The sequence below is a fragment of the Staurois parvus genome, unplaced genomic scaffold (assembly GCF_062004578.1).
Source record: "Staurois parvus isolate SC_StPar_1 unplaced genomic scaffold, SC_StPar_1.0 ptg000102l, whole genome shotgun sequence".
NCBI classification, from domain to species: Eukaryota; Metazoa; Chordata; class Amphibia; order Anura; family Ranidae; genus Staurois; species Staurois parvus.
In genome coordinates, this window is record NW_028317898.1 from 3161445 (window position 1) to 3177280 (window position 15836).

The window sequence follows — 15836 nt, forward strand, 5'->3', positions numbered from 1 at the left end:
TTATTAAAACCGGTGTGGTTAGCACTTCCGCCTGGCAGTACTAGGATCGTTGGTTCGAATCCCAGCCACGGCACCGCCTGCCTGGAGTTTTCATGCTCTCCCTGTGCCTGTGTGGGTTTCCTCTGGGTACTCTGGTTTCCTCCCACACTGCAAAAACATGCTAGTAGGTTAATTGGTTCCTGTCTAAATTGGCCCTAGTATGTTTATGTATGAATGGGAGTTAGGTACCTTAGATTGTAAGCTCTTTGGGGCAGGGACTGATGTGAATGTACAATACATACAGTATGTAAAGTGCTGCGTAAATTGACAGCGCTATAGGATTACCTGTAATAGATAATAAATAAATACACAGAATCTGGTACAGCTGTGTGTAGTGACCAATTAGCGTCTAGCTTCAGCTTGTTCAATTAAACCTAAATCGATAAAACCTGGAAGCTGATTGGTTATTATGCAGAACTGCACCGTATTCTTTGTACACCAGTTTTAGGAAATCTCCCCCCAATGTGTTACCTGTCGTATGTTACACAGGCTTCTAAACTATCCCTTGACCACTAAACTTAACAATGACTATTATTAAATGAAAAGAAAGGCTAAACAAATACAGCAAAGGAAAGTACAGTCAAAATTCCTAAACTGGTCATACACTGATCAAAATTTGGCCTGTTCACCAGGGGCTCGTTGAATTTCGATCAGTGTGTGGCCATCCGCTCAAAGGGTCATGCTGGACAAGGCTTTGTTGAAGAGACATGTTGGAAAACTATAGCAAATCAGATGCAGTCACTGATCACTGTATTCTGACAGTGGCACATATTGCTGTCAAAATTCAGTGTCCCAGCAGGGGAAAATTCCTCCATCTACCTCATTTGTGTGGATGGAGGAATTTGGCTAAAAAAAACAATAGTGTATGACCAGCATTTCTATTACTTCCTTCTTTTCAGCTAATCTTCACTCTCCTTTAAGAATTTTCAGCATCTGACACTTCAGGGTGTGTCAGATGTTTGTGACTCAATGCTACTTACTTTGCGCCTCCCCCCATTCTGCCATGCAATTAGTGTTGAGCATAAAATTGATTCTTTTATATCCCCATACTGCAATTAACTATATGGTTAAAGGGGTGCTGCAACAATTCCTGAGTAGTCAAGGTGGATAAGATATGTTGTCAGCACACCCACAAGCTGGTCTCCAAATGAAAAGCTTCTTTTCTTGCATGACCACAATAATCCAGCAATTGCCATGTGATAAAAGAAGCTGTCCACTTGGAGACAAGCTTAAATGGTTAGCACTTCCGCCTGGCAGTACTAGGGTTGTTGGTTTGAATCCCAGCCACAGCACCACCTGCCTGGAGTTTGTATGTTCTCCCTGTGCCCGTGTGGGTTTCCTCCAGGTACTCCGGTTTCCTTCCATGCTCCAAAGACATGCTGGTAGGTGAATTGGTTCCTGTCTAAATTGGCCCTAGTATGTGAGTTAGGGACCTTAGATTTTACACCCCTTAAGATTAGGGACTGCTGTGAATGTAAAAAATATATGCAAAGCGCTGGGTAAATTGACTGCGCTATATAAGTACCTGAAATAAAATAAATATAGATGTTTTAATAACATATATTATTCAGGTGGGACATACTGGTAATGTACCAGCAGGGATAGGGGCCATAGTGGGCATCAGGAGGACAAAGGCATCCCACCCATTCAGCAGTGTCAGATGCCGGAGAGTCAAGCCATGCAAACATTGGCAGCAACAGAGATGGCAATGGAACGTATGTATGCTGTATTTGTTTACACTTTTTTACCTAACGATGGTGTTTCTTGAAATCTATCTGCTATGGCAGAAAGCTGTAAGGGAAGATTGCAGCAAGCTTCAGTTTTAATTCATCTCTGGTAGCTGTAGCTAAGCGTGACCCCCTAATGTCCTTGCACAGAAAGCTCAGCTGATTGTAGAGATATGAGCTACCTAGATGGGGTTAAGTGTTGAGTGTTTCTGTGTCTCTGATTGGGATAAGACAGAGGCCGCACTCCCCATCTCCTCTGTGTCAGGATATGAGTCTCCTTGAGGTAACCAGGGAAAGGAAATTAATAGAAGCTGGTGGAATAACCACTTTTTCAAGCAATTTCCTTTTGGAGATATGGTCTTTCTAATCTTTATTGAAGCCCTTTAACCTGTCATTCACCGCTCCTTTCTAGATATTAGCAGATGATGAGGAGAAATTGATTGCAGTGTCGGGAGTGACTGCTGCTGGGAGGATTTTTTTTTTTTGCCTTTCATCAGGGTCGAAGACAAAATGCTGTTTAAATGGCAAGAACATAAGCTCAAGACTGGGAAACTAGACGTCTGTATGGTCACTATTCTTGTATTTCTTGTATGTAGAACTTAACTCGTTCACCAAGTAGTGGTGGGTACTGCCTTCCAATTGGCCATAGCTTTCATTATGAACAAACGTTGGTGTTGCCTTCCAGATTACTTCCTGTGTGCAAGCAACAAATGTTCTGTGATGTTTCGGCAGCTTGTCCTAGTACCACAAATGTTCTCTAGTCAGTTCTATTGTTCTAAATGTTCTATTCAGTGCACCAAAACAACATTTTCTCTTTTGGGTTCACTAAGACTAAAAATGTAACTGGCCTTTTAAATCTCTCAGGGTGTATAATGTTCTTAGCAAACTTACTGAATTTGCTTATCTCTCCAAGTTTCACTATTCCTGCTACAGCAGTGTCACTCCTCCTGCTGCAGTCTCTTTAACCTGCCTGGCGGTCTGATTATGTCATTATTTCTGTGCTCAAAGCAGTACATTGTTTTCAATGGAAAGATGTTGTTCTTTTATTGTAGGCCTGTAATTCTTAGGAATAACTCACTGAAATCTGTCCGAACAAGAGTCTAGTAAATATCCCGGTAATGATAAAATTTGAAACACGAAATCACAAATTATAGCTTAATAAATAATCATAAAAAATAATAATATAATAATACATTTAATTCAATAATATAATCAAACCAAAAACACTGAAATTTGAAATAGAGCGCTAAGTTTGCACATCGCTGAGCTTAGTCGCAAAATCATTTTCAGTGTCTGATGACGAATTTCCCCCACGAATCATTATCACTCAATTCTGCAAGTGGTTCTAATTTACTATCGCTGTTCTCTAGCTGGTCTAAAACTGCTTTTGACCTAAAGGGACACTTTTTGGACGTCATGGACGTCTGTCAGTTTCCAGGCAGAAAGAACAGTAAAAATGCAGGCAGGGCACAGGACAAAGCACTCGGGACAAAATGTATGTGAAATGGTTTGATACAGTAATGTTATACTATCAGATTTTAGTGTATTGAGTGAATGTCACATTTTTACATTTTTTAATTTCCTGCCGGTTCCGTCCCCCGTACATCCCGTATGTCCTGACGCTTGCAGGGAACGGAACCCGGAAGATGGATGCCGGCATCGGCCAGGGACGCTGCAGGGGGGATATTGCGGGAGTGCAGGACAAGGTAAGTGCTGGAGGAATCCCTGAGCAACACTGCAGGGTAATCCCGAGTGTAGCTTGGGGTTACCGCTTCTGGTACTGAAAGTTAACCCTAAGCTACACTCGGGAATACCGCCGGGGGGTTAATGTACAATAAATAAAAACATCCAACCAATAGAATGGTTGCAGCATGTGGATGGAACTGTGAACCTAGGAGCAGAGACCTTGCTATCTGAGTAACCAAGAAATATAACAATTAAGCATGCATCAAGGTTTCTTCTTTGATGTCTGTTTGTTTGTGTGTGCTTGTACATCTTCACAATAAATCTCACGGTCAAGCAAGACAATGATGGAAGTGGTTTCAATTTACTGGAATTTTGCAGAATATACCAGGAGCAGGCAAGGTCTGAAAGTCATGATCCTTGAAATGTGGTGCACGTAAAGGCAGCTCCTTAGCAGCAGCAAAGTCTCTATTGCCAAGAAATATGAGAAACTGATTGATTATTCAGATACTAGACTTGGGTTGACTAGGCATTTAAAAACTCAACAACCTAGACTCAATAAATGCTCCTCCAGGAACAGTGTGCAGAGGTCTCCAGTCTCCACCAAGGGGAACTGATGGTGAGTTCAGCTTGAGCTTTGTTTATTCTTGGGGCCCTATGTGGATCACTCCTTCTATTTATGGTAGCTCTGCCACTGGATGAACAGAATTAAAATACAGTCACATTATCAAAGTGTCTCAAATAACTGTTCTTGTTCCCATAGCAACCAAATCAAAGTCTACCTTCCTTTTATTCGGAGCAAAATGAATGGAATAATCTGCTTGCTTTACGCAATGGTATTATGTTAGACACTTTGAGCAATAAGATTTAATACATGCCCTTACTTATGAAATATTCCATAATGGCAACAGCTTTATTACTCCATAGCCACCAATCAGACTCCAACTGTGCTTTTCCATGGTAGACTTTGGGTAAGTGTGGGGAAATGTAGACAGTCTTTAAAGCAGAACTACACTGCATCTGAGCGCCACAAAGTTAAAAAACGCTATTTCATTCATTTTTAACCACTTGCCTACCAGGCACTTATACCCCTTTCCTGCCCAGGCCAATTTTAAGCTTTCAGCGCTGTCACACTTTGAGTGATAATTGCGCATTCATGCAACACTGCACCCATATGAAATTTTTATCATTTTTTTCGCACAAATAGAGCTTTCTTTTGGTGATATGTAATCACTGCTGGGTGTTTTATTTTTTGCACTATAAACAAAAACATTATCAAAAATTTGGAAAAAAAAGTTTTTTCTTTGTTTCTATTATAAAATGTTGCAAACAGGTAATTTTTCTCCTTCATTGATGTGCGTTGATGAGGCTGCACTGATAAGCAGCACTGATGGGCACTGATAGGCAGCACTGACAGGTGCTGATGGACATTGATAGGCGGCACTGATGAGGTGGCACTGAAAGATGGCACTGATGAGCTGGCACTGATATGGAACAATGCTGGGCACTGATAGGCACCACTGATGGGCACTGATAGGCAACACTGATAGGCGGCACTGATGAGCTGGCACTGATATGCAACAATTATGGGCACTGATAGGCAGCACTGATGGGCACTGATAGGTGGCACTGACTGGCAGCACTGCTGGGCACTGACTGGCGGCACTGCTGGGCACTGATGGGTGGCACTTCTGGGCGGCACTGATGGGTGGCACTGCTGGGCACAGGTTGGTGGCACTGATGGGCACATGTGGGTGGCACTGCTGTGGCACTTGTGGGCGGCACTGCTGGGCACAGATGGGCAGCACTAGTGGGTGGCACTGCTGGGCACTGATCATCAGGGCACTGATCATCGGTGCCCTTATGATTGGTGCCGATCCGTCCTTTGACAATTGCCAGTTATCGGCAGTACTTTCCTCATGCATTTACCGGTGATCTGCTGTATTACTGGACACAGCTGAGCACGTGGTAAAAGGACGCTGTGATTGGCCTTTTACCACATCACGTGATCAGCTATCACGGAGATGGCTAGGTGCGCACCTGGGGGGGGGGACGCGTGGTAGGGCGCGTTCTGGGAGGATGTCATATGACACCCTCCCAGAACTGGCCGGCTGCAGTGAAGCTGTCATTTCGCTATCTGTGGTTGGCAAGTGGTTAATATGCAAAGCAAAATCACCCATCGATCCATGTCTCCATGCTTTATTTTGCTGAGAAATCACTTAGAAAAACACCCCCTAGTAGTCATCTTGAGTAAGGGCAGATGATTCATGTAGCATTTACTTCCTGGAATTCATCTGCCCTAAGCTTAAGCATGCAGCCAGGAGGGGGTGCTTAGCTCCTCACCTCCTGAAGACACCTGGGATGTATGACATCATTTGCCTATGCCTGGAAACCAGGAAGTAACTGATGCAATGTAAAAAAAAAAGGTTTAAAACAAGTAAATATGATATACATTTCCATCTGTTTACTAATGTTAGCAGCAGAAGGGTTTAAATAATCAATGTTGATCAAGAAAGTGAAGTTCCACTTTATTTGTGGCATTTTGAAATGTAAAGCCCAAGTTTTGCATTTTTGCAGCCATGCATTTTTTGTCTACATGAAAGATACTAGAGAAGAAGGGTGGATGACAAGAGGCATCTAAAGGGTTACAGACGGTACAGGTCTGTTCTTTGCGTTAGAAGGCTTATTTACTAAGTAGTGTTAACTCACTGTACATGTTCAAGTGTTGACACAGCCAGTGGAGAGGAAATCAATAGGAACACAAGTAAACATATCATGAGCTCTGTCTGTCAGACGCACCTGCCTTGATTCTGATACTGTCATTGAATGGAGGAAGCCGGCTGCCTGACTGCCTATACATGTTCAGACACAACAGTCTGACTGTTTCTGACCTTCAGGCTTTTGGTCTGAAGGTGGCTGTTATTGATAGATGTCAAATACAGTTGTGCAGTCACTGACTTGCTCCTTGTTTCTTCAGTCTGCGAAAATGTTATAAGTCAATGATTCATTTCTTTTAGCAGCATAGAAGCAATAGGATGACATATGAATTAATACCTGTTTTATTTTCTGTGTTTTCCCAGCCTGCCCAGCTGGCATGTTTAAAGCCAATCAAGGATTGGGGATTTGTGCTCCATGTCCTGCGAACAGTCGCTCCACGGCGGAGGCCTCTCCCATCTGTATCTGCCGCAATGGCTATTATCGAGCAGATTTTGATCCACCAGAGGCAATGTGCACAAGTAAGTGCTCAGTATTATATAATAATAAGTATGAGTATTATAATATATTTTTAATGTGTATGCACATTCCCTTCTAGGTGTTCTAAATTGGATTTGCAACGATAACAATGCTGCTTCTGACCGCTCTATGTTACAGAAGTCAACAGCAGTCTAAACTGAAATTAAAGTATACCTGTCTTGACAGACCTCTCCTTCTGGAAATGCAAAGAGTACCTGCCATGATAATCCAGGGGCTTAAACGCTTTGGGGTTGATTTACTAAAGACAAATTGAGTGTGCACTTTGCAAGTGCAGTTGCAATCTACAAATCAAGGTAAAAAAACAGCACCATCTGAGTGCAACATTTAAAAGAAACATATTCATTTCTAAAGTAGAAATCTCCCCAAGATACACTTGGATCAAGCATGTCACAAGCTCTAGCTGTTACACTGGCATCAGGTCCGCTATTAAGGGATTGGCATCCATCTGAGGCACACTGATAGTTCCCAGGACTCCCCGGCTGGCATGGATCCATGCCAGCTGGGGAACCCTGGGAAACATCATGGTGGCCTGGATGAATGCCAATCCCTTAACAGTGGGCCTGATGCAGGTGTGACATGCTTGATCCAAGTGTTTTCTACTTGATCCATGAGTCTTCTACTTTAAAAATAAATATGTTGTTTGTTAATGCTGAATTCTGCAGCTCATATGGCACTACCATTTTATGTTGTTTTGAATCTTCCCAGACTCGGTTCTCGGTCCTCCAGCTGGTGGAAACCATACAGTACAGCATTATACAAACTCTTTTATGGACTTTTGTTGGGCTTCTTGGGTTTATATTATCCATATCTATCCATGGCTTGTGTCTTCCAATCCCCCTATGCGCCAGCCTCTCTCTCAACTCTGTTAATGCAGGTGCCCAAGAGCTTAGTAAATGAGGTGAAGCTTCACTTTGCAAAGAATTCCCAATTAGATACAAGCAAAATCAAAGACAGCATATTTGCTTGCACATGATTGGATGATGGACATCAACAGAGCTTTCCCTCATTTACTAAACTCTTGAGCAACTGCACTTGCAAAGTGCACAATCCATTTGTGTTTAGTATATCAACCCCTTTGAGTCTTTGACCTGGTGCAAGCATTCAGATAGATGCTTGCAGACACAGATTTTCTGACCTTGCTGTTCATTTTCAGAGGAGGTTAGCAATGGAAGGCTCCATATTTTACTCTTCATAGATTTACAATTATTTGTATTCAACTGGAAAAGTTTGCCTGTGCCCATTAAAGCAGTAAAAAAGCTTTAGAACCAGCCATCTCTGACCTCTTTAACAGCTTCTACTTTGATGTAATTCATTCTCAAAGATCTTGAAAGATTGTAGCAAGGACTATAAAGTCAGTTTTCACGTAGGCCACATGCACATGGGCACATTTCCCTGTACAGCATAAAAACTTATGTGCTTACAGCCATATACAGCTGAAGCGTATTTCATCTTGTCAGTGATTTTAACAGGCTGACAGCAGCAGTGCGCACCACCTATATAGTGAGACACAGGTGGTGCATACAGCTCGCTGCCTGCAGCCTGTCAAATTCAATGACAGCCTGAAATATTCTTTGACTGTATGCGGCTGTATGCACATCTGAGCGGTATTCATATTCGGGACATATGTTCCTGTATGGATACAACCTTGACCATGAGTACCGCAAGGATGTCCTTAGAGCTGAATACAGCCAAAGTGCATTTAGGCTGTCATTGATTTGAGAGGCTGCTAGTCACAAGTAGTGTACACCACCTGTGCTTCCAAAATACTGGAATATGCCCAGTTTTTATTCTGTATGGACAAATGCGCCCACATGCATGAAGTCTAAGAGCTTAGAAACATCTGCTATGTGCTTACATTAGAAGGCTTGCAGGCTCCCAAGAATGAATCTGATAGAATGGAAAGCAATAGGGAAAAACTGAAATATCAGTGTCTCCGTTGTGAACTCAAAGTGGTTCTAAACCTTAAAGGTTTTTTTACCTTAGTGCACTCTCTGCAGTAAGGTAAAAAACCTTCCTTTGTCTATAAACCCCCCCCCCCCCAACACTTACCCAAGTCCTGTATTGATCCAGTGCTGTGCCCAGCTGCAGGTCTTCTCTCCTCTCTTTCTGTCTTACAGGCTGCTGATAGCAGTGAGAGCCATTCAAATCCAATGCCAGGGGGGTGGGGCTGAGCCATGCTGTGGGTGTCTATGGACATCCACAGCACGGCTCAGTAGCAAGCCCGTGTGTGTGCCCCCATAGCAAGCAGCTTGCAATGGGGGCACATTTAGGAGAGGAGGAGTGGACAGGGCTAGTAGGAGATGTATGGGGAAATATCATTGCATAGAGTAGGTAAACATAATCCTTTTTTATTTTAATGAAAAAATGAAAAAAGGTTTTACCTTTTGCAACAACTTAAAGAAAAGGTTTTACCTTTACAGTCACTTTAAAAATGAATTTCTCCACATTGCCTCTAGCTATGGAGGTGAGTGAGGGCTTTACCTGTTTGTTCATAATATGTAAATACTTTAGTGTGCATAGTCTGGGCAAAGGTTCACTTTAACCTGGTTTGCAGAATTTGTTTTCTCCTGTAGGCATAGCTGCTGAATAGCTCTGCGATTGCAGCTTCCAAAAAAATAGTCAAATTCTGTTCCTCTGGACAGGGTCTTTTTTCAAGTGTTATAAAACAGTATGACAAAAAGAGCAAGCAAGCAAGAGAATTACAGCGTTATAAAATGAACATTACATGAGATTTATGAGAAAATAGGGCTTTCAGCAGGTAAATGCCCAGTTCATATTGATATATATATATATATATATATATATATATACAGTGCTCAGCATAAATGAGTACACTCCTTTTGAAAAATAAGATTTTAATCAATATCTCAATGTTTACAAGAACAATTTCCAAAATTTTGACAAAATGACAAAACTGAGTTTTGTAGAACATTTGTTTAGCTCATTACATGAAAGTAAGATTAATATTATAACTTGGATTACTAAATATTCAGTTTTACTCAAATTAGTTGATGCAAAAATGAATACAACCCACAACAAAAACTGCTCCATCTAGTATTTTGTACGACCTCCATGATTTGTAAGGACAACACCTAGTCTTCTAGGCATGGAATGAACAAGTTGGTGACATATTGTAACATCTATCTTTTTCTATTCTTCAATAACAACCTATTTTTGAGGCCTGGATGCTGGAAAGAGAGTGATGCTCAACTTGTCTCTTCAGAATTTCCCATAGGTGTTCGATTGGGTTCAGATCAGGAGACATGCTTAGCCACTGAATCACTTTCACTCTGTTCTTCTTCAGAAATGCACCAGTGGCCTTAGATGTGTGTTTTGGATCATTGTCATGCTGGCAAAGTTCATGACGACCAAGGGCACGGAGTGATGGTAGCATCTTCTCTTTCAATATAGAGCAGTACATCTGTGAATTAATCATGCCATCAATGAAATGCAGCTCCCCGACAACAGCAGCACTGATGCAGCCCCACAGAAGTACACTGCCACCACCAGGTTTCACTGTAGGCACCATGCATTTTTCTTTCTACTCCGTACCTTTGCGACGCCATACAGTTTTGAAGCCATCCATTACAAACATATTCATCTTGGTCTCATCACTCCAGAGTACAGAGCCCCAGTAGTCTTCTTTTTTTTCATCCTGGGCCCTGGCAAATTCTAGGAGGGCGTTTTTGTGCATGGGCTTTAGGAGAGACTTCCTTTGTGAACGACACCCATGCATTCCATTCCTCTGCAGTGTATGCCATATTGTGTCACGGGAAACAGTCACCCCAGTTTGGCTTTCTACTTCTTTAGCTAACTGCAGTGACCTTGCATGGCAAGTTTCTTCAGTCCTTCTCATCAGAAGACATTCCTGTCGAGGTGTTAACATCCATGGACAGCCTACACGTCTTTGTGAGATGGTTGTAGTTCCATCTTTGTTAAATTTCTGTATTACTTTTGCTACAGTATTCTGACTGATAAGTAAAGCTTTGCTCATCTTCTTGTAGCCTTCACCTGTCTTGTGTAAAGAAAGTATTTTCTTTCTCAGGGCTTGTGACATTTCTCTTCCATGTGGTGCCATTGCTGACAGCATAAAATGGTAAATCAACTGTCTGCTGGGTACCTGTTTAATGAATAATTAGACTCACCTGTAAATCAACTGTCTGCTGGGCACCTGTTTAATGAATAATTAGACTCACCTGTAGATTAATTCTTGTTAATTAGAATTTTGTTGTCCAAAATGTAGCTTTGCTCCTAAGACTTTCATTGGGGTATATTCATTCTTGAAACATGTTCTTGAATTAATTTGTTAGGAAAAAAACTTTTTTGTAGCTTTTGAACAGTTATTGATTTACAGGAAACTTAGTAGTAGTTTTGTGTTATCAATAATGTTATTGTAAAAGTAATACAAGCTAAACTAATTCTTTTATTATTATACTTTCTAGTTGACTGAATTATTGTATCAGCATATCTGAAAAGTTAAACATAGGGTCTTTTAACTAATAAGGCTAACCCCTTATTACTACGGTACAGTGTATATATGGAGAATTGCTGGAGGGAGACTCTATAAGAATGTTTATAGTGTAACATGATAAACTTTGCAATGAATAGGATAAAATGAAACTCATTTTTCATAGCTGATCAGTTTCATGCAGTGCATTCTGTTATCACACATACTGCATTTCTCTTCAGTTTTCTAGTCATACAAAGTAAATGAGCTGTACGCTTTCATAGACTGACTGCTAGCTGTGTTTGAATGGGCTTTAATCTTGTTATGGTTCCCACTGCTGTTGTGAGTCCACAGCCAGCGTAAAGATACCCACATACATGTAGATTAGACTGAATATAAAGATTCAGCCCAGATAAGTAATACAAATGAGTCTAGCAGCCTATTTAGATGTTTTCTGTATTGCAAAATAAAACTAAAAGTATATTAGAGGCTCATCTGTAAATGTAGGGGCTTGTTATCCAAACTGTCTGTTATCCTTTGTGATGTTCAGAACTTACATTAAAGCACATCTAAACTGAAGAATAACATTTGAATATATAATGAAGCTTACTAGTCCTTATTTTGATGTGTTGGTTGCATTTGTTTTCTTTCGTCAACCTTCTTTTCCCTTTATTTTCATACCTCCTGTCTTATAATGGCAATGCTTATTCACAGTACTGTATCTATGGAGGAGCGGTGTTGTCATCCTAGGACAGTACTATTAATGTTGTAGTGGAGGTGCTACTTCCAAGTAAATGTTGATTGACTGTAAAAGACAAAAAAAATGACATGATGTTTGATCCAGACAAGCAAGTATGAACCAAGTATGAACCATTTGTTTACATAGCTGTGGTTAATGGCCAGTACTTATGGTCATGATGACTAACTGTGTTAATATGACACAGGGTTGTAATACTAACTAAACTTTATATGTTGTTCTATTGTTCTATTATTGGCTTTTAGGTTTGGGTGCTTAATTTCGACCAGTCATCATGGTCGGCTAAACTGATTCATAAACCAAAAACAGACAAAAGCACGAGCTTGTGACTTTTTAATTTAAAAATTGAGAGTTGGTCCACCTCTTCCTTCATATTTGTTATAGGACATGGAGGCCTTCTGAAGTTCTAAAGACCTTATACACTTGTACAAAGGTATTTACTGGCACTTAAGGGTCTCTGCTTTTGTTTTATGAGGCCAGTTTAGCTGATTTAACATTAACGTAGAAGTATTTTTTTTTTTTTTTTTGAATAGAGTAAGCCAGGGTTATTATCCCTGTTGGTTTAATTTTTGCCATCTGTATCCCATTGGGATATTTATCTTCACTTCCTGTCCCATAGCCAGAACGGAAAAGTGAGAAAATCTTTGCAAATTAAGGGAATTCCTTAGGGACCTCCAGCTCACCAAAACTAGTGTCCCCATTGGAAAATTTCATCTGTATTACTTTTCCAGGGACAACACAAAATTTGGCATTTCTTTTACTTTCACTTTCAACTAAGGCACAGCTTTTTTTTTTTTTTATTTTGGATAGAGTATTGGAGGGTTGTAACCCCTATAAGTTTTTGTTTGCCATGTGTGTCTCATTGGGGAGATTTTTCTTCAATTCCTGTCCCATAGCCAAAATTAGGATGTGGCTTTTAATCCCTCTAAAGTTTGGAAATTCCTTATTGTCTCCAGGTTCACCAGAACCCCTGTGTCCCCATTGGAAAACTTCCCCTCTATTACTGTTGTGTCATCTCTCAAAGAAATTAATTACAAAGCACATGTTAAAGTCAAATAATGTTATAAATACACAATCAAAATTTAAATATTACAAAGATCACATGTGTACATATGTACTCTATAGATCCCTTCTCGGAGCAATCCCCAACAGCCCATTTAAAGCATGGCCTATAACATTTGAAGGAAGCCTGAAGCCACCCAAAAACATAGAAAATATAGCATACCACACTAAAGTATACAGTATACGTATACTGTAAGGAATACTAGCTATGGATGAGGCTTTTTTCAATGTGTTTTGCTTGTTGCCACCTCAGGAGTGGGGTACTCTAGGGTAAACAATAAAAAAACAATACATGTAGATATTTTGAGGAAGGTACAATGGGATGTTTTGATATGACCTTAACTTAGGATATAAATATAAGACAAATGTAGATTACAATACAATAACCTACAATAGTAGAATGTATATTATTATATAATATATTTTCATAAATAGTATTGTATTTTATAATTGCATAAAGTATGATTATTGGGTAAGATAAGATGTTGGCCCAAGTTAATATGTTAAGTTTTACTGTTAGGTATTTACGTATATTTCTGGATCATATAGCATAGTGTAATGTGGTTGATAATGAAAATGGTGCAAAAGCTTTTCCATTGGACATTTAATGTGATGTGTATCTTCATTGACCAATAAGGATATGGAAGGTTACTGGGCTAAAAAGTTGAGATTTGCATATAACAATAGATGTCTATTCTACTGGGGCTTTCCCTGATAATTTTCCACTTTTGTATCATTTTCATTATAAACTCAGTTTGAAGTTTGGGTTTATGACAGGTTTACTTTAGTGTTGGACATAGCCTGATCTTTGATGTATGAATAAAGTCTATAACAGTGGTGTCCAAGGTAAAAGAGCACATAGACCAAAAATGTATCCACAATTCAAGTGATAGAGCACATTCACATTTTTGTTGAATTACATAAAAATTAGAAAGGGATAAAATTATGAAGTAAAGGTGAATGTACAGTTATTAATTAGCTTTTCTGTTAACTGTAACTTACTGTTGTTGAGCTTTGCAGGAGCCTATTCCCTAAACAGAATGTGCGTGCAAGAAAAATAGCCTTGCTCCGCTCTTCTAGCTTTGTTGGGCTTAATAATAGAGACAATTGGCAGTGCAGTGTGTACAGGAAACTGAACTAATAAAGTTTGACAAATGCTGGAAGAACAGAGTGCGGCTGTTGTCCTTGTAGATGCATGATGTGCGCAGTAGTCTATATAGTTGGTGGGCTTGAAGGGACAGCTGATGTCAAGCTTACCATGCATGTAAATCGCCTGGCTTTGACATTAGAATCAGTAACCCAATGGCTTGAAAGCAATTTCAGGGATTTTTACTTTTGACTTCTAACAATGTTTGATTAAATAAATGTAATTATCTCTTCTTAACAACCTTGCAGTTGTAAAAGAAGGTACGATGGGCCATCAGTTACACAGTCCCATTCTATAGTACTTTAATTGTAACCTTTTCTTGGTATAACATTCCCGATGGTTGTTTACAGCACACACGAACTTGTGTGTGATTCTGATAAATCTTGTCTACTTTCTGTAAGAAGATTAGTTTAGCTCAGAACTTTTCAGATTGCTAACACGCAACCAGGGAAAGAGAAATTGTTCTTGCAGATGTTAGGAAAGTGGCTAGTGGTCTAGGATGAAATACATTTATTGTCTCCCTGGAAGCCTCTACTGATCTCATTTTATTGCTTTGTACAATTATCAGGGAAAAGGAATTTACAAATATACCATCTCAAATAACACCAGAGCCATCTTTTCTGCTTCCATCCCAAAAGATTATGCCACTGCATTCACTTAATATTAACAGTATTATTATTACTTGGGGGTGTTAGGAAAGCTCAGTGCTGATTAACCCTAATGATGCTGGATATTCCTAAATTACCATGCTGGTCACAAGAAACTGTGCCTTCTGGGTCTATAGTATGGACATAGAGACAGACTGATAAGGGAACATGTATTTGGCCAAAGATTGATGAGCTAAACTTTGAGTAGATAGTAGTGGCGTACCCTGTTTCTTGCATAGCAATGCCTTGGCTCCTCAAAAGGGTGCTCTGGTACCGTGCATTTCATTATATTAGGTGGGAGTGTGCTTCTACTATCAACTGTAGAACATTGGAGCAATTTGGGGTATCCTGTAGGTGTAATAAGAAGATGGCTGTACCTACCTGCATCAAGTGGTCTCTGGGTTACTACTATGGGGTGCATGTATTAGCCTTAGAATAAATGCAGGTTCGTGTTATATGTCCCCACTGGCATTGTTAGTTTGTACAATATTAGTAGCATTCTTCACATGCACAAGATCTGAATAACAACTGTAAACAATTAGTCCTTCTAAGAATATTACATTGCTTTGTGCTGCATAAGGCAGCCGTATATTTCCTCCATTTCCATATAGCCCTTTTCTAAACCACACCCATTTAAAATACAGAATAATTGGCTTCAAAGGTGGAGTTTCGGTCTAATACCACAAACCTGCTGACAGGAGATGAAGGTAGAGTGGTGATCCCATTGGTATGTTGGTGCTCCTTCATTGTTCATTTGAAAAAGCTGAAATTGAGACAAAGACCAGTGATAGCCATGAATGCTAGGGGGTGTTTTTCAAGTGATTTCTCAGCCAAATAATGCATGGAGACATGGATGGATGGGTAAGTTTGCTTTGAATTTTAAAAATGAAACAACAGGGTTCCATTCATGAAGCAGTATCTATGGCTTTAGAAAATGCGGTAAAATACCGCTAAGCGTTTTTCAAAAAGTTTTTTAGCATTCATGAAAGAACGCTTCTAAAATACCGCATGTGGTATTTTTCTGAAATATGCGGTATTTATCTAATGAAACTATGCAGCATTTTATCTCATG

The 15836-nt window shown here is 40.0% G+C and overlaps 1 protein-coding gene across 7 annotated transcripts in view; it reads left to right on the forward strand.

The window, feature by feature from the left end:
- Positions 1-15836, forward strand: part of EPHB1 (EPH receptor B1) — a 380977-nt gene that overhangs the window by 252998 nt on the left and 112143 nt on the right. For all 7 annotated transcript variants that reach the window (XM_089671247.1, XM_089671241.1, XM_089671245.1 and 4 more), the window contains exon 4: positions 6530-6685. In XM_089671247.1, the coding sequence (XP_089527373.1) occupies positions 6530-6685 (156 nt within the window). The remainder of the gene's footprint in view (positions 1-6529; positions 6686-15836) is intronic.